This window comes from Leucopleurus acutus, assembly GCF_964270905.1.
Source record: "Leucopleurus acutus genome assembly, chromosome: 5".
NCBI lineage: Eukaryota > Metazoa > Chordata > Mammalia > Artiodactyla > Delphinidae > Leucopleurus > Leucopleurus acutus.
Genome location: NC_139147.1, coordinates 5,649,944 through 5,673,700, shown reverse-complemented (window position 1 = coordinate 5,673,700; position 23,757 = coordinate 5,649,944). Strand labels below are relative to the sequence as shown.

At 43.3% G+C, this 23,757-nt stretch overlaps 1 protein-coding gene across 4 annotated transcripts in view; it reads left to right on the top strand.

The window, feature by feature from the left end:
* The window catches only part of IGSF5 (immunoglobulin superfamily member 5), a 43,074-nt gene extending 19,876 nt beyond the window's left edge, over positions 1-23,198 (top strand). For 2 of the 4 annotated variants that reach the window (XM_082839752.1, XM_082839750.1), the window contains 5 exons: positions 7,386-7,523; positions 10,322-10,346; positions 13,606-13,718; positions 14,895-14,968; positions 22,198-23,198. In XM_082839752.1, the coding sequence (XP_082695878.1) occupies positions 7,386-7,523; positions 10,322-10,346; positions 13,606-13,718; positions 14,895-14,968; positions 22,198-22,293 (446 nt within the window). In that variant the 3' untranslated portion in view covers positions 22,294-23,198. The remainder of the gene's footprint in view (positions 1-7,385; positions 7,524-10,321; positions 10,347-13,605; positions 13,719-14,894; positions 14,969-22,197) is intronic. The other 2 variants (XM_082839751.1, XM_082839753.1) reach the window with 2 other exon arrangements.
* Positions 23,199-23,757: the final 559 nt, after the last annotated feature.

The window sequence follows — 23,757 nt, the reverse complement described above, 5'->3', positions numbered from 1 at the left end:
ACCCAGCTTGCTTTTAAGCAATTTAAATATGACAAAGTATGGTCCAGGCTTTGAAAGGGAAGATTGAAAAAAGTTCCATTGGCACCAAATGGAATGGATTTGTTTAAACCACACACCTTAACAAGGTAATAATGCAGAGAAGAGCTCTGGTCTATGATGATGCCTCACAGAAATGGATTTGGTCATTAGCTTGCCTACAAAGCTTCTCTTTTTAGGGGAAGGGCAAGGGACATTCGGTTTCCCGTGATGGGGTTTGATTCAGCTGAATTCTTCTTAGCCTGGGACCAGTGAAGTGAGTGGCCTTAATTATGGCAGCTGGAGTCATGACAGTTTCACAGAGGAGAGCCTTGGGGGTGTGTTGCAATGAGTCTGACTTTATTGGACTCATTTGGAGAAGGGTAATTTGTTTCTAAATTATTCATCAAGATGGAGAGCAGCTGGTGGCTGGCTGCCTGTTGTGTGTTTTATGCAGGTTTTAGTATCTGAAAGCCTCGTTCCTGCCTTGGCTGGGAGAGCTGGCTTGTAGAACCAAAGCCACGTTTACAAAGAGCTGGAGATGCACGAGGCTGTGCTTGTTCAAGCTTCTTCAGGAGTCAGACAAAAGCATCAGTCCTGCCACTCATTCCTGAAAGTGCAAGGAATTTGTGTTCCTGTCCGGAATAATCCTTTCAAGTCCCTGAAAGAAGAATAATACTGGCAGCTTAGGAAGTCTAGTGAGTTCAAGCCAAAAGGTTGTATTACACACATTGATTCTTTAAAGAAAAGCATATTGAAAGGTCGCAGGCTAATTTTTTAAAAAAATTCTATTTTCTCCATTATAGAGGTAACACAGACTTGAAGCATCCCAGACGTACATACAGCTAGAAGGTGAAGGCCCCCATCATGCCTACCATGAGCTAAGGTCCCTCAGTCCTCTGTCTGGTCGTCTGGATTGTTTTCTCTACATGCTTACAAGTGTGTAGGCTGTGAACTGTGAAAGTGAAGCCATATTTTTCGGACACGTGAGAACCTTGTAGGCTGTGGTGATTCCTGGTACGATCTGAGTTTTGTGGGATGTGGTCATTTCGAGAGCAGACAAGAGTGGTGGGAGTGACCGTCCTGGCGGGCACTCTGGCACTAGCTGTGTGATGTTGGGCGAGTCACTGGCCTTCGGGGCTCAGTTTTCTTGCCCGTAAAATGAGGTGGGGAGGAGCAGAGGGCAGACGTTCCCTCTCCTTGGCTGTCTGTCAAGGGCGCTTTAACACGTTTGCTGATTCTCAGGCCCCGCCTCAGAGGTTCTGACTTACGTGGTCTGTGTGGAGTCTGGGAATTGGCATTTAAAAAAAAAGCTCCCAGGGCTTTCCTGGTGGCGCAGTGGTTGAGAGTCCGCCTGCCGATGCAGGGGACACGGGTTTGTGCCCCGGTCCAGGAAGATCCCACATGCTGCGGAATGGCTGGGCCTGTGAGCCATGGCCGCTGAGCCTGCGCGTCTGGAGCCTGTGCTCTGCAATGGGAGAGGCCACAACAGGGAGAGGCCCGCGTACCACAAAAAAAAAAATAAAAAAAATAAAAAAAAATAAAGAAACGCTCCCAAATTACTGAGCAGTCAGGATTAGGGGTTACTGAAATGGAAACTCTCCAAGGCCCCACCTCCTGACCCAGCCTCATCAGGTGCTACTATTCACAGTCTTGGACACCAGACAGCCTGGCCTCACCCCCCAGCTTGCCTACTTACTTGCAGTGTGACTTTACGCAAGTGCAAACCTCTCTGTGCCTCAGTTTTCTCATCTGGGAAACTGAGATAGTAATAATCCCTACCTTATAGGGTAGTTGTTATTGTGAGAAGTAAGTGGGTTAAAACACCGAGAGCACTTAGGACAGTCCCTGTCCCAGAGCCCACAGGACAGGAGAGTGTGCGATGGTTATCACTTATTTTATGGATTCAGAGATCTCCTGTGTCCCTTCTAGTCAGGAGCATGCTTTGCCCATGCTGGTGGTGACATTTTGTAGTCATCCTGTTGGTTTTGAGAAATTCTATGTGCCCTTTTAAAACTCTGGGCATTCCTGTGAGAGCATCTGGGAAATACTATTTTCCTTGTCTTCACAGATGGGAAAAAGACAAGCTCGGAGCTGAGATTAAAACCACACAGTAAATCCAGTCATGCAGCCCTTATGTGCATGTAGTGTGTGAAGGAACGTAGGGAGGAAGGCGAGCTGTGTTGACCCTGGAGATAACCTTCCTTAGTCACTATTTGTGGGTTCTCAGGTATAGTATACCTATCCTTGCCTGCAAATCTGCTATTCACCTTGAACCATCACACCCACACCCTTCAGTAAGGCTTGGTGTCCACCTAGATTCCCTGTTTCCTTTAAGACGTGGGCTGTAACTTCCCCAGAAGGATTCTTCCAGATTGGAGACCCAACATGGCAGAATAGAAAGACATGAGTGAGAGCCCCTGGGGCTTTCCTGCTCTGAGCGCCCTTGACCCTTTTATCGAGTCCTTATCCTGAGTGTCTTATCTGCATGACAAAGGGGTTGGGTCATGGATGAGATCATTCCAAGGTTCTGTTTTCTGTCCACCATCACGATTTTTGCTTTATCAATATATGACTATTGTTTCTTTTTCTTTCAACCCACTGTAAAGGTGCTCATTTAAAAATTAGCCTCATGCTAAACAAAAGTACCCATGATATATATGCGTGTGTGTACATATATGTAAGTACTCTATGATAAATTAAAAGTTATTATTAAAGTAAGGAAGGTTCTTCTGTGTAGCTCCAATCCTAAATTACATCTCTTCACAGTGCACACCCCACACTTTTCTCTGGGCTCCCCTGGAGTAGAGGGTTTAAGTCTTTCTTAGGTAGGAAGCTCCGTGGGAAATTTGACCCCCCCCCCAAGCAAAGAATGAGCCCTGTGGCTGCCATTTTGCTGAGAGCCTGGGGCTTTTAGGCGAGTGCAGGCATTGCTTCATTGAACTTGGTGGTTGAACTAAGGGACACGAGAGGCAGGCGGGGCACAACATCACCCGCTCTCTTTCTTGATTCTGTCCCCAACCCCAGAGAGGTGGCCTCCCGTCCTTTAAACAGGCCCTCCCTGGGGATCGCTGGCTGCCTCTGTGCAAGATCAGAGGAAAGTTGTTACGCTAAGGCTCAGATGACAGAAGCTGGCACGCGGAGCGCTTTCTCCAGCAGGGGAGGAAACACCCCTGACAGAGAGGGTCCGAGGAGGTCAACAGTGTGCTGACTTTTTCCAGTAAGAATTTCAAGCTTGGCTCTTGAGCCAGACCTTAATGTTTAACCCCAGCTGGCTCCCTTTTACTATGAAAGCTCCTATGATTTGCAAACTTCAGTGTGTAAAAGAGTTCAACAGACCGAATTAAAATGACCACGGACATCCTGAACACGTGTGCTGGACTTCACAGCGTTCTGCACGTTGACCCCCATCTCTCGAGTCTCTGAACAGCCTGGTGGGGTGAGAATTGTTACCGATGAGTGAGCCCAAGGCCGAAGGGCGCACAGGGACACGGTGGCCATGAGATTTGATTGGTGCCACTGACGCAAAGCCCAAAGGGCTCTGTGAGTCAGGAAGCTTCCATAGAGTGGTCTGATTGTGAATATCCTAAATGCAGTTCTGGGCTTAATAATTTTATCATCACATCAGAGAGAGGGAGAATATAGGGGTGCCCCATAAGGTGGCAGGTTGCTTGGGCGGCACTTACATTTTGGCTGCATTTGGGGATTCTCAAAGTGTGGGTGGCCAACCACCTGCATCAGAATCCCCTGGGGTACCAATTCCAGACCCCTGACTCAGCATCACGGGAGGTGGGCTCTGAATCCGTGTGCACAATAAACATTCCAGGAGATGCTTGGGATTCTGTTTTCTGTGGCGCGAGGGGATGAGCCGTATTCCTCTCTGGATGTGAAGGGTCTGGCTTGTTTTGTTGTTTTTGGACCATACACTTTATTGTATTTTATTTTTATTTTTAAAAATTGAAGTAGAGTTGATTTACCATGTTGTGTTACTTTCAGTTGTACAGCAAAGTGATTCAGTTATATATATACATATATATGTATATATATATTCTTTTTCAGATCCTTTTCCCTTGTAGATTATTACAAAATATTGAGTATAGTTCCCTGTGCTATACAGTAAGTTCTTGTTCTTTATTTTATATACAGGAGTGTGTTTATGTTAATCCCAGTCTCCCAATTTAGGGACTGGCTTGTTTTAAAGTTGCATGTATGGGACATGGGAAGGGTATAATCCTGTTCCTTCCCCCTTCATTTTTTTTGGAGGGAAGGGTATAATCCTGTTCCTTCCCCCTTCATTTTTTTTGGAGGGTAACTCTTTTCTTATCTCTATCAGTCCCAGCTCACCTCAGAAAAATGGTGACTGATGCGGAGATAGATGGCATTAGTTCTGACTTTTCAAAAGTCCTGTAATTCTTGTCTCAGCATCTTAATATGGGAGAAAGGTGAGTCCTAGGTCTGGCTCAGAGGCAGCTGACTGCCTGGTGTACAGATTTCTCCATGTAGAGTCAGAAGGAAATTCAGCCTCTTTGTCCATCCATCCATCAATTCATTTGTTCAAGGTGTCCAATATGTGCCAGGTGCTTGGAGTATAAGGAAAATAAGACACGGTCCTTGTGGGGACTAAGTCTAATTTACATAGGAGCAGAAGTGTAAGAAGAATGGACCTGAGAGTGGTCAATTTCATAGACATTTAAGATGGCGTCGAATGTGAGATGTTAAAAAAAGAAGGAAATGTAAAAACCATTGTAGGTAATGCAGACAAGCCTTGCACAAAGGGCAAAAGACAAATATCTTTTTATATTACATAGTTCTTCAAAACACAGAGTTCCCTGGGTTTTAGCCCTTGCTTTGAGATAAGCCTGTGGATTATTCTGCAGTGGAATCCTTGCTCGCCCATGAATCAGCAACCAGATGTCGACACCAGAACATTAGTGATCATCTCTAACCATTCCTGCAACTTATTCTGAGAATGTAACTTTGAAACTATGATTTCAAAGAAAACTCTAAGTAAGAACATGCAAGAGACATTTTCCAGCTATATCTCTAGTTCCAAAGTGCGGGAATGCCGTTGATTTAAAAGCAAACCCTACCTTCCTTCATAGGAAGTCTGCTGTTTTAATACTTTTCTAATGACTAGCATCTAATAAAATAGCACAAATTTACACTGAGGTGCTACCCACGCACTCAGGGTAGAGTGACAGACTTTCTTGAATAGCAATTCACATTTAAGCTGACCAATGTACATGTGGTTTGACTTCAACGTGGTTCAGTAGGAGAAGTGAAATGCTGGATGAGGGCTGTCTGGAACACGTGTGCAGTTCCCACAGCCCATGCCTAGGCGGCATGGTCCCACAGGATTCCCTGATGAAGGTGAGGTTCTACACCTGTGGCAACTGAGCCCTTGAAATGTGGCCACTCTGACTGGCGCTGAGTATTTAATTGCATATAAATTAAATTAAATTAAATTAGAGTCTAGACAACCATATGATGTGTAGTAGAAAGTTAAAGCTAGGACATGGCTATGAAAAATCAAAATGGCTTTCCTTCTCTCTTTCCTTCTCTTCCCAGCTCTCCCTCTCCCTTCTTTTTGACTGCACTTTTTTATTTGGTCCAGAAATTAACATAATAATCACAAATTTTCTTAGTACTTCTAGCTTGCTTAATTAGTAAAATGTATTTTGCACAATCACTATTTCAGCACCCTGTTTAAAGTAGTGTACGGCAAAACTCTTTTTAAGGAAAATGTTTTTGCTATCAACAACTTGTAAAACACATCATTGCAATTACTTTCTGGGGGAAAAAACCCTTTACATTGTTAAAGTACTACTAGACACATTAGTGTAAATAAAATGAAAGGAACTTCAAAAGTGTCACAGTCGTTTCCATTCCCAAAAATAAGTTGGTGACGAGCCGTAGCTTGAAACAGGTGAGAGTAGGTGAGACTTTCAGTTATATGTCCGTTAATCTCTGTACAGATTTGAACAAAACAAGCAGCAAGTGATATCCTGGCTCCTTTGTTTTTCTGCTTGCCTTGCCCCACCTGATCCTTCCTCTCTCCCACCTCCATGACTACTGGATAGAACAAGAGGGCAAAGTCGACACTAAGGAAGGTGGCTCCCAGAGAGCCATGTGAGGGGCAATTACTAGAAGAGAAGCGAATTGCAGGTGAGGTGTGGGTAGCACTGGGGTGGAGACTTGCACTAGGTTCCTTTGGGAGTGACTCTTTCTCAGTTTGTTCTGATTTCCTCTGGGCTTTGACTCTCCATGGGTGGGGACATGGAAATGAGAACCAAGGTCATCCTTCCAGTCTTGTCCAGAAGTAGCTGCTCAATACATACTTCTTTTTTAAAAAAAATTATTTTATTGAAGTATAGTTGATCTACAATGTTGTGTTAATTTCTGCGGTACAGCACAGTGATTCAGTTATACATATATATATATATATTATTTTTTATATTCTTTTCCATTATGGTTTATGACAGGATATTGAATATATAGTTCCCTGTGCTATACAGTAGGACCTTGTTGTTTATCCATTCTGTACATAATGGTTTGTATCTGCTAATCCCAAACTCCAATTTATCTCTCCTCCATCCCCTTTCCTTTCGGTAACCATAAGTTTGTTTTCTAAGTCTGTGAGTCTGTTTCCGTTTTGTAAATAAGTTCATTTGTTTCATTCTTTTAGATTCCACATATAAGTGATATCATATGATATTTGTCTTTCTCTGTCTGACTTACTTCACTTAGTATGATAATCTCTATGTTGATCCTTGTTGCTGCAAATGGCATTATTTCATTCTTTTTAATGGCTGAGTAATATTCCATTGTGTATATGTACCACATCTTCTTTATCCATTCATCTGTTGATGGACATTTAGGTTGCTTCCACGTCTTGGCTATTGTAAATAGTGCTGCTATGAACATAAACGTGCATGTATCTCTTCAAATTAGAGTTTTGATTCAGCAATCCCACTCCTGGGCTTATATCCAGTCAATAAGCATTTCTTGAATAAGTAAAGGATGTCAGAGCATGGAAACCACTGTTCCAACCTCAGGGAGCTGTGGCCCAGCCCTGCTTATTCACCTCTCAGGAATTTTAGAGGAGTTAACCAGAGAATGCTTGGACTGTGTTACTAGGCTGGTATTTATTGGCAGCAGTAAACACCGTAATGAAAAATACTGTAGAGCATTGAATATTTAAGAACACCGAAGGGAACTTGGCCTTTGACATCTGGCTGTAGCAGATTGAATAGTTACAACATGGTTGGAAAACATAATCTAATTTATAGTATGGCAGAATCAGTGATTACATACCCTTGACAGTGGCAAGCATCACTAAAATATATATTTTTCTCCTTTCTACCTTATAGACAGTATTGATAAACCAGGTACAACATTACCTGCCTGGGCCATAGTTCTACTTGCAGTATCATTGTCATTGCTTTTGATCCTGATCATTGTTCTGATTATAATATTCTGCTGCTGTGTCTCCAGGAGAGAGAAAGAAGGTAACTTTTTTGTTGTTGTTCGTACAGATTTATATATATTTTTGAACTTTTGGTACAAGCATTTGCAGTTCATTAGCTCATCAGCTCTTTCAAAAGATATATTGGCTTTTAGAGTCCTTGAAAGGAAATGCATGCCATTCATAGAGAGGGAAAGGACTTTCTCAAGGAAGGAAGCCATTCCTCTGGGGCCTGAGTCAACCCCCCAAGGAAGACAGATCTTCACACTTTGAGAAGGTGAAGAGGCAGTGCCTTTCTCATCAAAGACACTGACTATTTGAGTTTTGTGTTTACTGGCAAGGATATAAGGCTGTCCCAATCTGTCATTTAGATGCTATGTTTTTTCTAGAATAATACCCACCTATCTGAACACACCAAAAGATTATTTTCTATTTTGTAGAATTCTGAGTCTCCTTTTGTAGGTGAATATTGGTGTAGTGGTAGAAAGAAAAACATGGTCTTCTGTTAACAAAAATAGTACAAATAAAGTAAATAAAAATAGTTACACATGTCTTCTAAATGAAGTCTTTTGATATACCCCAAGATATATGAAGGAGTGGCCTTGTTTGGGGGGCAGGCCAACATATAGGTGAGCTTATTAATATTAGGGTGAGTTCATCAACATTGGGGTGGGCTTATTCTGGATTTAGTTTGTGATTTCAGAAACCACAAGAAGTTTGTCATATGGACAGCTCAGGACTTTCCAAGTGTTGAGTGTGTGTGTCCATCTTTGTCTTTCTTTCTCTCATGAAACCTCCACATACTCCTACTGAATATTTAAATTAAATATTTAAATTTGAATATTAAATTAATTTTCTTAAAGTTAGAGTTTTGACGTTTAGCTACATGTCAGTTTAATTGCACTTTTAATTTTATTAAGACTAACTGTCACTCGATGAGCACTTTTTGCGTGTCTGCCAGGCACCATGTTACCTAATTCTTTTACTCAGAATAGTTCTCTTAGTGAGATATTCCATGTGAAGTTCATGGTCCAGCCTTAACTAGGCAATTGTCTAGGCTTAGCTCCTGCATGGGTTTGGTTTGTCCTTGGGGAATTAATTCTGTGGTATACCTTTATTCTTTAGGAAACAGAAGTGAAAAGTAGTAAATACCTGTTGACCCATATTTGATGGGAATTTGTTTTTACCTAGGAGTTACCCTGTATGCCACAGATGCATTACTCAAAAAAAAAAAAAAAAAAAAAGAAAACCACTGGATTTTAATGAAAACTATGAATAAATTAAATTTTAATTTAGAACTGACTAGGATTATTCATTGCCTTCAGATTATTATTTCTAACATTAGCTATTGTGGCATATTTGGAGAACATTCTATTTATTTGGACTTCTGTATCTCTTAGGCTTTTGTCTGTCCCACGCCAGCCTAGTAAGAAGGTTTGTGGCCACACAGGATGTGCACCAGGGAGATTCTCTGATTCTTAGCTTCCTCATTTACAAAATGGGGATAAGTCTTATCCTATAGATTGGTTATGAGAATTAAGTAAATTAACATAATAAAAGTTTGTGTGATCGTGATCTGTCCTAGATTTTATCATTCATTTAACTTTGAAAAGTTGATTCACAATGGACGCTACACTTCACCTTGACATAAATGTATAGGATCCAGCGAACCCTTGGATTGTCCCATGATAATTATTTCCATGCTTACAAATATTAAATAGCAAGTGTTTTAAAGAGTATTTTAAAACAAAGCTCTGCTTTGTTGGTGCCTGGAGAATTCTCAGTACTCTGCCTGGTTTGCTGGAGACTGACTGAGGACGGCTGAGGACCCCACTCAGCGTGGCCTGGAGGCTTTGGGGTCAAAGCTTCACAGGAACACTAGTGACATTCCTCTATTACCAGAGGGACACTAGATAATCTCTCCCCTTCAATCCAAATAAGATTGCTTCTGAGGTTCAATTTGAGGTGTGAATCAGCGGATGTTGTCAGAACTGCAGATAAGTGAGAACATTATCCAAAAAATAAGGAAAATGAATATTTTTTTGATCTTGATAAAGCTTGATACATAGGAGCCCTAGATGGGACGGCGAAAGTGCAAAGCACACTGGCTTTAGTGCCAGGTGGATGGGGGCTGCTGTGTGTTACTCCCCATTGTGAAACGCTAGAGTCCCTCCAGTCCAAGAATCCATTGATGAAAAACATTAGCAATTTAATGAGAGCTTTTGGGGTGTGGACACAACTGTATGAATTGATAACATTGGTACATATTGATTGAAAATGTATTTCAGAACAAAAGAAATATAGTGCTGAAGCAATGAAATTCCTTATCTGTTAAAGACATGGTTATACTCTTGTAATAGTATCTAGTTCGTTAAAAATATGATGATGCTAACACCTACCTCTCGGGTGGTTGTGACGATTAGATGAAATAACACCTTGCATAGCACTGGCATGGTGCCTGAACAGGTAAGTACTGAATGACTGACAGCACGGACTGGGAACACAGAGCATCTCTTTATGGTGAACAGTAGAGTCTTTATAACCTCAGAAATTAGATTCAGTACTCACTAAGTACTTACTGGGCACCTACTATATTTCAGGTACCCAAGTATCACAAATACTTATATTTATGATAGTGAATAGCGAATTCTGCTTTCCTTAAGCTTGGAAGTCATTTGATAGTTCACTGTTGGGAAGCTTAATATCTATTGGATCACAAACACTCAGTAATGTGAGTATTTAAAATCAGGGGACCTAGAAAAATTGATGAGATTTTATTTTCAGAATAACTATCCTGATTTTGCTAATGTGATTTTCTTCCTTTTTTTTTTTTTTTGGCAGAATCTAGCTATCAAAGTGAAATAAGGTAAGTTTGAGATCACATCAATTTTCTGAAAATAAAAAACAAATGAAAACCAACCAACACAGACATACAGAGCTGTGGGACTTTAGGATTATGTTACTCAAAATTAGGTACTAAAAAGGGACAACTCTGAAAAACACATATGCCAATCACAAACTCATAGGGCAACATTAACTGCAGAATAAAATAGGTGGGTTCCTACTGCCTAAGTTTGACTTCCTCACTTAGGAAAGTGGAGTGGAATTTAGTTGGTGTCTGGCATTCCCAACTCTTTCCACAAGAGGACACTCTGTACTGTGACTGTTGGCCCTCCTGCTTTGAGTCAAGGCTAGAGATGTGAGGACCATTTCAAGGATGTCAAAGAACCAGGCAGAGGTCCTGCTGGAATTTCTGGGGTGGTAGAGACAGTGAGACCAGCTGGGTGACTAAGGCAATGAAACCGAACAGGCAGACAGATTAGGAGTGTTCACAGCTCACTGTTCAGGGCGGAGGGACAAAGAAATTCCTGCCATCCTCACGGCTGTCCAGAAGTAACTGCAAGCACTTTTAAGGTAACTATGTCAAGCACTTACTAAAGCCAGTTTCAATGTCTGCAATATTTACATAATTATAAATACACTCAGGGGAAGGATTTTTAGACAGTGGTGATTTTGTTGGGGGTGTTAAAACCCCATCTACTTTTCAGTATTTTATTAGATAATTTTAATATGTGAAATGTTGTCATTTAAAATATCTTCTGGCTACCTGTGGTGAAGGACGATGTATATAATCATCATGTAACAGATACCATCCATTTTCCCTCGACCCCAGTCACTCTCTGGTGATAACATAATTCTCTTTCTCTGAGGATGCCACAAAGCAGAAATCTGAAAATACACCTCCTTTGGGGCCTGACTTGGAGCAAGAGGAGAGGAAGGAAAACTGACCTCTGTAATTATACTGGAATTTCTCTCAATTGCTATCACCAGCAGAGTGGCGGTCTGAATTCTTCTGTTCGTCATTATTGACTGTGTAATGTCAATTCTATTCTCTGGGATCTTAGGTGATTTCAAAACGTAGTACAGTGATCAACAGCTATTCAAGGCAATGGGTAGAGAACAGCAATAACAATGGCAATAATAATCATGACACAAGTAGCGACAGTAAGAGCTAGCATGAGTGCCTAGCATGCGTGTCAGGCTATTTTACACTTGGTGGAGGTTATCTTCCTGAATTCTCCCAATGATTTTATGAGACTGTTTTTCCATTTTGTAGATGAAGAAGCTGAGGGGTATAGGGAGGTTAAGTAATGTGCTCAGTATCTCCTGTCCAGAGAATGGAAGGGTCCGAATGTGAACCAGCTGACCTTGCTCAGGGCCTGAGCTCTTGTCTGTGTGCAGCTCTTACCCTTAGATCCAAGTGCATTGGGCTCAGGGAAGAAAAATGGGGCAGCTCACTGGGGCCCCTGTGTTGTACCTGTTTCCCCTCCCACTGGGTCAACAGTGCTAACTCTAGCTGCTCACAGATTTCTACTGCATTAAAAGAACATATATATATATATATATATTTCACATATATATTTTTCCTATAGGATCAATGCATGCTTATTTTAGAAAAGAATTTTTAAGTAAAGATAGTTTATAAAAAATGGTTTTAAGATCACCCCTAATTCTATTGCCCAGAAGTAACCGTTACCTAAGTACGTATATATTTACACACGTGTGTTCACCAAGGTACACACACGTATATGTTTTGTGAAATTTGGATCATAACAAACATCATTTAATATCTTTCTCTCCTCACTTGACACTATTCTGAAGATTATTTCTGTTGACAAATACTTGCCTGCAATGTTTTTGTTTCATTTGCTTAATAAAGTTTTTTATTAAAATATAACTATAGAAAAGTACACAAATCGTGAGTACGTAGCTTGATTAATTTTCATAAAGCAGGTGGACCTGGACTGCTGACGCAGAACTAGGACACCCCCAGGACCCCAGCCCCTACTCAGGCCTCCATGAAATCATCTGCTGCCTCTTCCTCAAAGGTCATGTCTTCTGACATCTATCTCCACATCCCCAGAAGTTAGAGTTGTATAAACTTGATATAAATGAAGTCATGTGATATGTCTGCCTTCTCGAACCTCAGGCTGTGAGATCAATCATATTATTGAATGTAGATGTCAGTGGTTTCTTACTATATAATACCAAGTAAGGGGTATATAAGCAGTTGATTTTTCCATTTTACACTTAAAGGGCATTTGGGACCGTGACGAACATTACTGCACTAAGCAATCTTGTGTGTGTCTTTTGGTGACATGCATGCCAGTCCTCATTCCTGTTTCGTATTCTGTTGGGTATAATCTATTAGTGCAAGCTGGGTCATAGGACAGGTATGTGTTCAGCTTTAGATGATGTTACTATACAATTTTCAAGGTAGGTGTAGCAGTTTACACTTCTACCAGCAGTGTACGAGCGTTCTCACCTGTAATAATTTTTACAGGTGGCATGGAATTCCACTTTAGAGATGCATTGTCATTTATTTTACTAGTTCCCTACCTATGGCTGGGCACCTGTGTTTGCACTTTTGCTAGTATAAATAGCTCATGAATGAACATTCTTTCAGATAAATCTTTGCACATACCCTTGCGTATATCCCTTGCTTATTATAATCAATTCTTAGTGGTTAAGCATAAATATTTAAAAATCTTTGGATATCCATTGCCAAACTTCTTTCCTCTGGGAAGCTGCACCAACCTTTGCTTTATTTCAGAGGCTGGCATACTTCTTCTATCAAGGGCCAGATGGTGAAACTTTGGGGTTTTGGGGGCCACATGTTCTCTGTTACAACTACTCAACTCTGCTGCTGTAACAGGAAAGCAGCCATAGACAATATGGAAGCAGACGGGTTCCAGTAAAACTTTATTTAAAAAAACAGACAGGGAGCTGGATTTGGCCTGTGGGTCATAGCTGGCCAGCCCTGCTTTATCTGGTCACTGGTGTCTGAGAGTTGAGTACCAACCACCAGGGGACTGGAGTCTATGGACCTATTATGATAAAGTTCCATTTCTCCCCGTAAGAGGAGTGTGCGAGACACAGGGCGTCTACACAGCCGTGCTGGTGGCTGTGAGGGTACATCCCGTTGCTAGCCGCCCTCCAGAGGCCAGTGCCTGAGCATCGGCCTCGTGGTGAGTTCATCGTGTGTGAACGCTCTGGGTGGAGTCGTGAGACACGAGCGTCCATTGCTGATTAACATTTGGCGTTTTCAAATGGTCTAATTCTAGGAAATCTGCAAATATGAAGACAAACAAAGACACTTCTGGGACAAAGTTAAAAAGCGGGAATGAAAACTATGGCTACAGTTCAGATGAGCCGAGGACCACAAGTGAGTGGCCAGGTGGGTGCAGCGGAAAGATCTGGAAGGGAAAGTGTCCGGAGACAGGCTGACCCATCAAACACCGGCTTCTGAAGGCGGCTGCCTTAGTGGTTGGCGGTCATTATTTGGGGAGTAATTTTTAGAAGAAAGAGACATTCCAGAACTAGAAATATTCTAGGAGAAGATAACAGTCAAAACCCACCTATTTGTCTAAAGTTTAAAAGAAATCGAGGTGGAAATCTTAAGAATTTTTTAAAAATAATGTTTTTCTCAGTGTTTTCTCTCTTTTTAAAAAAATGCTTCTACCTTAAAGTGTGTGAAGAGGCATTTGAATACATCGAGGGTAACTGCCCCCAAACTTCAATTAAGTCTGAAATTCAGCAAGAAATCTTTTCCTCTTCAATCTGACAGTCATAAGGGGGGGTGTCTCTGAAACCACTGTCACTAGTGAGGGACAAGGGTAGTATCTGAACCAAGAGCCTTTTGAAAGCAGTTGAGAGAAAGAGAGATAGTACAAATTACCCCGTAGCGGTTGGGGAGGGAGACTGGCCCTCACAAGTTGCCGGCAAAACAAATTCCAGAGATAGAGTTTTGGTTAATTGATTCTTACCGAGAGGCTAGAAAACTTTTGTTCACTGAGATTGGGACTCTATTCTTGGCAACCCCATAATTTCCATTTTCCCGTGGCTGTCTCCTATGTACATTCCAAATTGTATGCTTCAGATTTAAAAGAATTCCACAAAGCATAGACAGTTTCCTTTGATAATCTGATCAAAGCCTCTTGCAGAATTTCCTGTGATAGAATATTTATTCATTAATATTTTATATGATTAATTAAGTAGCTTGACCAAAATCATGGCCCAAACTGAACCTCTCTGGCTCCTTTTTTTCCCCTGTGTTTATTTCCCTCGACAAGCCATTAAAGCTATGGATTCTTCTTGTCTCTGGATGAGACTAACCTGTCAAGAAAGGAATCGATTTTGAGTCCCTTTGCTATGTTTTTAATTTCATTAGAAAGATAAAGTTCTAAAAATACGTAACCTCAAGTAAACTTAAAAAAAAACCGTTTGTGGTTACAGATTATTGATGCCAGGGGTACTACTTAAAAGCAAAGGTATTTCTTTATGGATTGGAATTGGTAGAATAGGTAGTGTGGTTTTGGTCACTTGTGACTCTAAAATCATTTTGCTGTTGCAGAGACTGCTTCTCTCCCTGCAAAGTCCTCTGAATCCAGTGTTCCAGAACAACGTGTCAGTAGGCAACCGTATCAGGTGATTCAGACATTCTTCTCCCTTTTGGACTTTTTTTTTTGCTACTTAAAAACCCTTCCCCTATGGTAGGTGATTACATTACATTCATGATGGACAAACGTGGCCTTTGCTCACCTCCAAGTCAACGGGCCAGCATGGAGGAATGGGGCTGGAACACGTAGTATCTCTTTGTAGTGGGTTTTTTTGGGAAAGACCAGAAGATTAGTTGGGGGCTGGTAATCTTGATGTGTCAGTTAGACGTCCACACAGAGGTATGGGGCGTGCAGATGGATGTGTGAGTCTGGGGCTCCAGGCAGAGGCACGATTGCAGGTGTTCCTGGTTGCTAGGCAACTTTTGATGGACACCTCCTTCCAAGGGACATTAAACATAAAGAAAACCATCCATTAGGAACCGTGAGGACACCGTATGTTCATTTTCCAACACTGAGTTAGCATTGGTTGTCACTCATGAATGAATTCGAGTTCATATGCAGAAAATATGATTCTTTATATCCAAAAATCATGTTAAACAAATGTGCGTATAACCAGGACCATTTTCTGGCCTGTGCACCTTCAAAGGAGAAGTACTTGGATGCGATTCTGCCGTAATGTCCCCAGTGGGTGTTTTCCCCATTTAGCTTTTGGGAAAGCCAGACTCACAGATTGGGCTTCCGGCAGTTTGCTGGATCAGGTGGCCTTGGCTTTGTTCTGCCTTGGAGTTGCTACTGGCCTGAGGAGCTACTGCTGAGCGTGTGCCTTCGAAGCCCCATCTTTCCTTCCTGGCGTAGATGTTCACTTGAGTTTCCAGGCGGCTCCAGGCTGTAATAGTCCTTCCTGTGGTCGGGATTCAGCTCCATACATACAGCTTGCCAGTGATGTGTGCCTCCCAGGCCTTTGGGGGGAAGGGGAGCTTTGATCAGCCATGTATTGGGAGGAATGAAATGATGCTATTAGCGGCAACCAAGGTAGCCAGGCGGGAAGACGTATGAGGGGTCTTCACAAAAGCAGATGGGCCTACGTGACAAATTGTGAGCCCCTGGTACAAGTTCAAGCTACTTCCTCAGGCTGGGTGGCAGGAAAATAGAGACATAAAATTCTTCCCATCAAGGTGCTCTCTTGGGCACATATATCTCTTGACTGTAGAGATGCAACCGTTTCCCCTTCGAAGGGCTGGTGGCTTGACTAAGAGATGGTGGGTGAAAGGGAGTAATTGCTGGGCTGTGAAGGGTGTTTCCTGTCAAGACCCCCCGACTGGACCTGAGTGGGGAATGCGGTCTGATGAAGTGGCTCTCTCTTCCCCAGCGCCAAGCATGGTCACTCCAAGAAGACACTTAAGCCAATCTTTACTTCCGTGGCCTTTCTGTGGTTACCTTTTTCTGTTCTGTGTTTTTCCACCTGACAAGCCACAGTGCTCAGGTCTGCAGTGGAGTATGGGGCAGATGGGGAGGAGATACAGAAGAGGGTCATGTCAGTTGATTCCCCTTGATATAAATGAGGAGAAAGGGGAAGTCTAGATGCATTTGGATACAGGAACAGAGGATGACGTTTGGAGCTGTGAATGGATGCTCTTAAGCTTGATGTGTTGTTTTGAAAATATACAGGGAGAGAAATTTAAGAAGTTTCTGCTACTTAGACATGTAACCGGTTAAATAATCTATTGGTGGAAAAAGAACAGTGGCCATTGATGTGCTGGGCCCTGGGGGCTGGTAACACACATATCTGTGTTTCTTGAAGTGTTTGTAAGGCTGCTAGGGAAGCAGGGCATCTTGGCCAGAGCACCAGGGTCCTTAAGAAACAAAGAGGATGAAAGGAAGATGAACTGTTTTTGCCTGAGCTATAAACTGACAAAGGGTTTTTTAAATAGCTGGATTTTTCTAAGCGAGGGAACTTGGACAAGCACATTTATGAAGAGGCCTGTCTTTGGTCATTAAGCAAAGGGTGCCTTGCCGGTGTGGGCCCAGGCACTGTGTCCTGGATGCCCATTTGAAGAACCTTAACGTGAGATGTACTGTGAGCTATGCTTCCCGTGAGGCAGTTAAAGGAGGAGGGAGCAGGCAAATATCATATAATATCACTTCTGTGTGGAATCTAAAAAAATGATACAAAAGAACTTATTTACAAAACAGAAATAGACCCACAGACACAGAAAACAAAATTACGGTTCCCAAAGGGGAAAGGGGGAGGAGAGACAAATTAGGAGTTTTGGATTAACAGGTACACACTACTATATATAAAATAGATAAACAACAAGGTCCTACTGTATAGCACAGGGAACTCTACTCAATATTTTGTAATAACCTATGAGGGAAAAGAATCTGAATATATATACATTGGGGCTGGCCAAAAAGTTCATTTGGGTTTTCTGCAACATCTTATGGAAGAGCCCGAACGAACTTTGTGGCCAACCCAATATATGTAACTGAATTGCTTTGCTATACACCTGAAACTAACATGACATTGTAAATCAACTGTACTTCAATTAAAAAAGAAAAGGAGGGAGGGAACAAGATGGTCAGTAGAGGAAAGGGCTGGGCCTTCAGTAGGTCTCTTCTGTGTCCTTATTCCAAAGAGGACATAGTCCTGCTTGTCATCATCTGGCCACTGAAGAGCCACCAGGTGGTCAAGCCATAGCTTGTAGAAGCAGGTCCAGGCGACCCTTAGCCAGAGGTTCCTTTAGAACTTGCCAAGGCCGGGCCTGCAGCCCAGCCTGGTCTGTGTGGCCTCGCCCCCTGCTGTGCAGGCTCATGCGGACTTTCCTCAGAACCCCTTAGGCCACAGAGCAAGGACAGTGCAATCTGTGCTTTCTTTCCTCATAAACTTTCTCCATGTGCAATGAGCTTTTCTCCCTGGAGGGCCCAGGACAGGAGAGCTCTTCAGAGCCCCGTCCTTTGTCCTTTCATCCTGCCTTCCTCTCCACTTGTCTCCGTGTGACTCATTTTGTCCACTTTGCCGTCCTTGCTGCTGTGGGGTGTGGCCACCCACGTGGGCCTCAGGGGCCCAGAGCAGGTGCCCAGTGAGACTCCTGCCTGAGAAGCTGGCTTGTTAGAGCTCAGGGTGGTTGACTACAGATGACACAGTTTTGCAGAAAATCTGCGCTAGGCTCAGGTCCCGAAAAACCTGTCAGTTAAACCGAGAGAACTCAAGCTGTGCGTCAGCCTGCAGCAAAAGCACAGCCCAGGCTCCATCACTGTGGAGCTGGTTGGGTCAGATGCAAGTCCTGTGGGCAGAGACAGGGTGTGCATGACAGCAGCTAAGGCTCCTGCTCTGGGTCAACAGGTCTCACTCAGAGCAGCGCCATCTTGGCTTTGGCAAGTACAACAACTCACAAGTCCACGTGTGCGTGTTCTCTCCACGCTGTCTCCTCTTCTGCTCGGCTGGTGTCTTATTTGCCCTCTGCATCACAGGAGGTCTTACGTAGTGGACGGCCACTGACTACACACAGTCTGGCACAGCATTCATTCTGGGCATTCCTTACACAGTAATTCCTTCCAGTGGAGAAGGTTCTCAAAGCCCAGCATTGTGCTGTCACCAACAGGGCGACACCAGGAGCCCGTGTGCATATAGACTGATCACCACAGTGAAATCATGACAAAAAATATTATTTGACAAACATAGACGAGGATGCAACATTTTGTTTTGAATCCCTGAAGAAAGATACATGATTCCAGGTCAAACTGCCATTTGGCTCCTTTGTAATCTTGGTCACTCTGGGTTTTCTTCAAGGCTCTCTCGTTCAAACATGATCCAAGAAAGGGGGAACCTGAAGGGCCTGGGGTGCTTAGGGGACCCATCACTGTGGCCTTTGGGATGTCCAGGCTCTTGGCCCCCACCTGTAGACTTCCTGTCTCAGTAGAGCTGGGGAGGCAGCCTGGGCATCTCTGCCTTTTAGAGCCAGCTGAGGGGGCTCTGACACGTGGCTAGATTGAAGGGTTATTGGCTGCCTTGTAGTAAGATGGCAGTGGGGCTTGCAGGAGGGGAGAGTGCGACTTTGCCAAAGATGGACTTGCCTACTTCGTCATTTCACCCCATCCAGTACTTATGATTTGCTCAGAGTCCCAAGGCATTCATGGTAACCACACTGGGCAGAGGCTGTACTGGACCCCTCCCTGGGGTTGATGGTGCCAGTACTCTTGCTGGCATCATGTGGACTCCCTTACAAGGAGAGAAGGCCCCGGAGTCTGTGGCCGTGTCTGCTCAGAGCTGCGCACAGTTGCTGAGGAGAGGGCGGTTTTCGGGGTCACTCCCACCCAGAGTTCCACCACCTGTGTCTACATCTGCAGGCTGCAGAGAGCCTCTACACGCTGCGTCTTCATCATGCATTGCCAAGTATGATTTAAATTACATCCTATGCTCAACAGTTACTAGAACAGGAGCCTGGATTCTTAATGCTTTAGGAAGGGGTGAAACCCCGTCGCCACGACACCAGCCCCCCACAACTCTCGCTCCTCCGACATACTTCCTGTTAAGGTCCGGAACGCCAGAGGCCCACTCTGCTGTGGGGAAGGGCAGCATGGATGTCGTGGCGAACCTCTTTTCTCAGCTCTCCAGTTGTCTCCCGACGTTTTCAGTGCTGACCGTCCTTGAAAACGTCATAAGGGGTGAGGGCTCAGCTCAGGGACGGTGTCATCAGGGACAGTGTCATCGGGGACAGGCTGTGGGCTGGAGTTTGGCTCCATAGAAGGCCAGCCACTGTGGTCAGAGGCCACAGGGAGCCATGGCTGATGTAGGCCAGGTCCATTGGGAGTTGCTTGCTTGTAAACCGTGGGAAGACGCCCCCGCTAGCCGCCTGGAGCACCTCCCATGCTCATCCCTACCTCTCAGCCCGCTGCCTTGCCAGGGTGCCCTGTGAACTTGGGGCTCTTTACCAGAGGCTGAGATGGAGAATCCTCATTCCTATAACCAATGGGCAGAAATGCGGGAAGTGTTTCCTGTATCCTGGGTACCAAAGAATGCTCACTGAGCGTGGAGGTGCAGCCAGCACCTGGAGACACACTTATCTGGGTACCTGCTCATCGAGCCGTGGTCCTCAGTACAGAGAAGCTCTTTGGGGGCGGGGGGAGGGCTTGTTAAAATGCACACTCCTGAGTCTGTTCCAGAATTTCTGGATCAGAATCTCTGGAGGATACGACCGAAGAAAGGGCATTTTTACCTTGTTCCCCAGGCAATCTGCTTTAAGGAAATTGTTTTGTGGCTCAGCGTGAAAACAGACACATATTGCATTGTTTCTAAGGGAAAGTCATTCTGAGTTTTGGGGGTTTGCTTACATCTGTGCATTTGGAATGATCCGTGTTCACAAACCCACTGCATGGCCCTTGCCACAGAGCATGGAGGATCTGAGATGCTTGTGGTGGGGCTGTGATGAAGATCAAATGGAAGCGTCTCAGCACCAGAATATTCCATAACCACATGGCACCATAGCTGAGGAACACTTTTTAAATCTCCCATGTTTTAGGTGGGTCTAAGGCACATCGCATTCAATATATATGAAGGATAGAAAGAGGATTTGGGGCTGTAGAGACCCCAGAGCATGCACTAAATTTTAAGAAGTCTCAGAAGGTAAAAAAGAGACTATTTTACAAACTGACATAAACCAAAACATGGCGCTTTTCTACACTGATTATTTCTATCCTGGCTGCATCTCCAGTTAGGATTATATAACACCGACATTATTTTCCAGACAAGAATTTCTGTTGGTGAAGTACAGATAACGCAGGTATAACTGCCCACGAAACACATTGGCGCAAAACTGATAAATAAAATCAGAAATTCTTTCTGAAAATTACAGTTAATGGGAAAGGGAAGCACCTTTTATTTTGATAGGAAGTCAAAGGGTTTGCAAATATTTTGCATCATGATGAATATTTCAATCAAACAATCCACCTTTTCCTCTCCTTGACTCGCTGTCAGTCCATTTTTCTGGTTATTTCAGGCAATTCTGTGTCTTTCCTCCTGACTCTTTCAGTTTTGGGGGGTGAGGTTATGAATAACTTGAAACCTGGATGATGTCTCCCCTGCTAATCTTTTCCCCATTGAAGTCAACAGAAATAAACTCTTAATTTTTTTAAACTTAGAAAACAACAATGGTTGGTGCAACCATGTCATGGGGACAAAACGCAAACGACAGCAAAAATTCCAGGCATCATCACAGCAGAAGCACCGCCTTTATGGTGCGATGTAACCCCATCAGACCTGTGGGGCTTCATCCTTGTGTGATGGGGAGTCAATGAATTAAAACCATGAGGCAGCGTGATTCCACCCCCCAGACTTGCTGACGTTCCATTGTGATGTAAATTATTTATGGTGCCCAGTTACATTATTTAAGATGCTAAATGCAGCTCGGGTGCCCTGGAGTCTGAGTCAGCATTCTCAGGGTGGCAGGAAAGTACGCTGCATGTATTATATTTTATTTTAATTATTTACTTATTTTTTATGTAAAGGACTGATGACTTTTAATTAATTAATTAATTTCGTTTTGGCTGCATTGGGTCTTCGTTGCTGCACACAGGCTTTCTCTAGTTGCGGTGAGCAGGGACTACTCTTTGTTGTGGTGTGTGGGCTTCTCACTGCGGTGGCTTCTCTTGTTGTGGAGCACGGGCTCTAGGTGCACGGGATTCAATAGTTGTGGCACACGGGCTTAGTTGCTCCGGGGCATGTGGGATCTTCCCGGACCAGGGCTCGAACCTGTGTCCCCTTGCACTGGCAGGCAGATTCTTAATCACTGTGCCACCAGGGAAGTCCACTGCATGTATTTTAATAGGGCAACACTCTTCCACAGGCATTGGCCCCTCAGAGGAGTGAGTGGTCTTCTTGGTAGTACATTTCAGAATGTAAGAGCCAGGAACACTGTCCAAGGAGACAGGTGGGTGATGGACACGGAGTCAGTTCTTCAGTTTTGCTCCTTTCCTTTAGAAAGAAAGTGTGCTATTTAAAGAAGGTTAGAAATATTTTACATTTTCACACAATGGTGAGAATTTCCATAGGAATATTGAAAAACAAAACAGTGAATCTTTACTGTAATTTGCCTTCATACAAACACTGGATTCTTTGAATTGGATCGCTCTTCAGGCCCTGTACTTGGGAAACATCTGCAGTGTGTGTTATTGAAAATCATAGGGGAAGGACCTGTGTTAACGTTTGTGCTCCTCTCTGCACCCTCGTTTTATCTTAGCTGACGAGTTGAGCTTCCTTCTCAAGTGTGCCGTTATGATGATGTCAACCAACTCAATCTACCCTTTTCTCTCTGTCTCCAGGGATCTGACCAGCACCAGCTGGGCCCAGCAAGTCGCCCACAGGTTTCCTTTAACGTGGCCAGTCCTAAGAAGGTCAGGAATGTGACTTTGGTATAGTACAGGCATCCCTTTGGCTCCACACGGCACTTGGCTGATGACCTACATCGCGACGATATCGTCAGTGCTCATGATGATGTCAACCCTGCTCATGATGATGTCATCATTGCTCACAATAGTGTCGCCATTGCTCTCCATCATCCTATGGCTGGGCTCCAGCTTTGCCAACATGACCTAGAAGAAGCGATGTTGGCATCATCGGAATGGATACTTTATAGGGAGGGAAGGAATCCATTTTCCCAGCTTCTAAAGTGGAATTTGACTTTTAAAATGTTTTGAGATTTCAGTGAATTCCATAGTTACTAAGTAAAAGCTGCAAATTCATCATGATCGTGCTTCTCATCACTCAACACTCCTGCTTGCTGACCCAACAAATGGTAGATAAGTCTACATCCCACCATGACATTTAAGAAGTTTTTATTATCTGAAATCCTATGAAGTGATATTTATGTATGTTTACTATGTGGGTATTATTGCATATTATCTGTGAAAAAAAGAGGATAAAAATTAGGATCAATCAGACATCTAAAATTGCCCAGAATGGGGAGCTCCCTGGTGGTCCAGTGGTTAGGACTTGGCGCTTTCACTGCCATAGCCCGGGTTCGATCCCTGGTCGGGGAACTAAGATCCTGCAAGCCACGTGGCATGGAAAAAAATAAAAATAAAAATTGCCCAGAAAATCAGAACTTATAGGTTATAAGTAATTTTAAATTCTAAAGCTAATGTGTACCTTGAGAAATATCTCATTATTGAATATTGACATGAAGACATTCATTTTTATCTGCTCCCTCATCAGTCTTGTTCTCTTGTCCTCAGATGAGTTAGATGTGGATTATGTTTTGTGGGGGACATACTCCAGCCATGAAAAAACTGGAAATGGGCAATATGTTCTTTCATAAATAAAAGGGAAACCACCAAAAAACTTGTATTGCTTTTCTTAACTCTTTACTATTCAGGGGGTAGTTTAAAGAATCATAGAGCTTAGGAACCAAGAATTTTCCAAGAAACAAAACAGAGACCTCTATAAATTTTTTTTTCGTGTAGAAATTTTCAGTGTATTTCGCTGTCCACCCCATCACTTCATATTTAACGTAGAGGCTAGTATTTGACTGTGCTCTGCACTGGTTGGAACAGATTGCTATGATGGTCAGTAATTAGCAACCGCTCTGGGCCCCCAGGCCCAACCACGCTATTGCTGAAGTGGAATTCAAATTTTTTTTTAAACATTTTTATTGGAATATAATTGCTTTACAGTGGTGTGTTAGTTTCTGTTTTGTAACAAAGTGAATCAATTATACATATATCCTCATATCTCCTCCCCTTGCATCTCCCTCCCACCCTCCCTATCCCACCCCTCTAGGTGGTCACAAAGCACTGAGCTGATCTCCCTGTGCAATGCGGCTGCTTCCCACTAGCTATCTATTTTACATTTGGTAGTGTATACATGTCCATGCCACTCTCTCA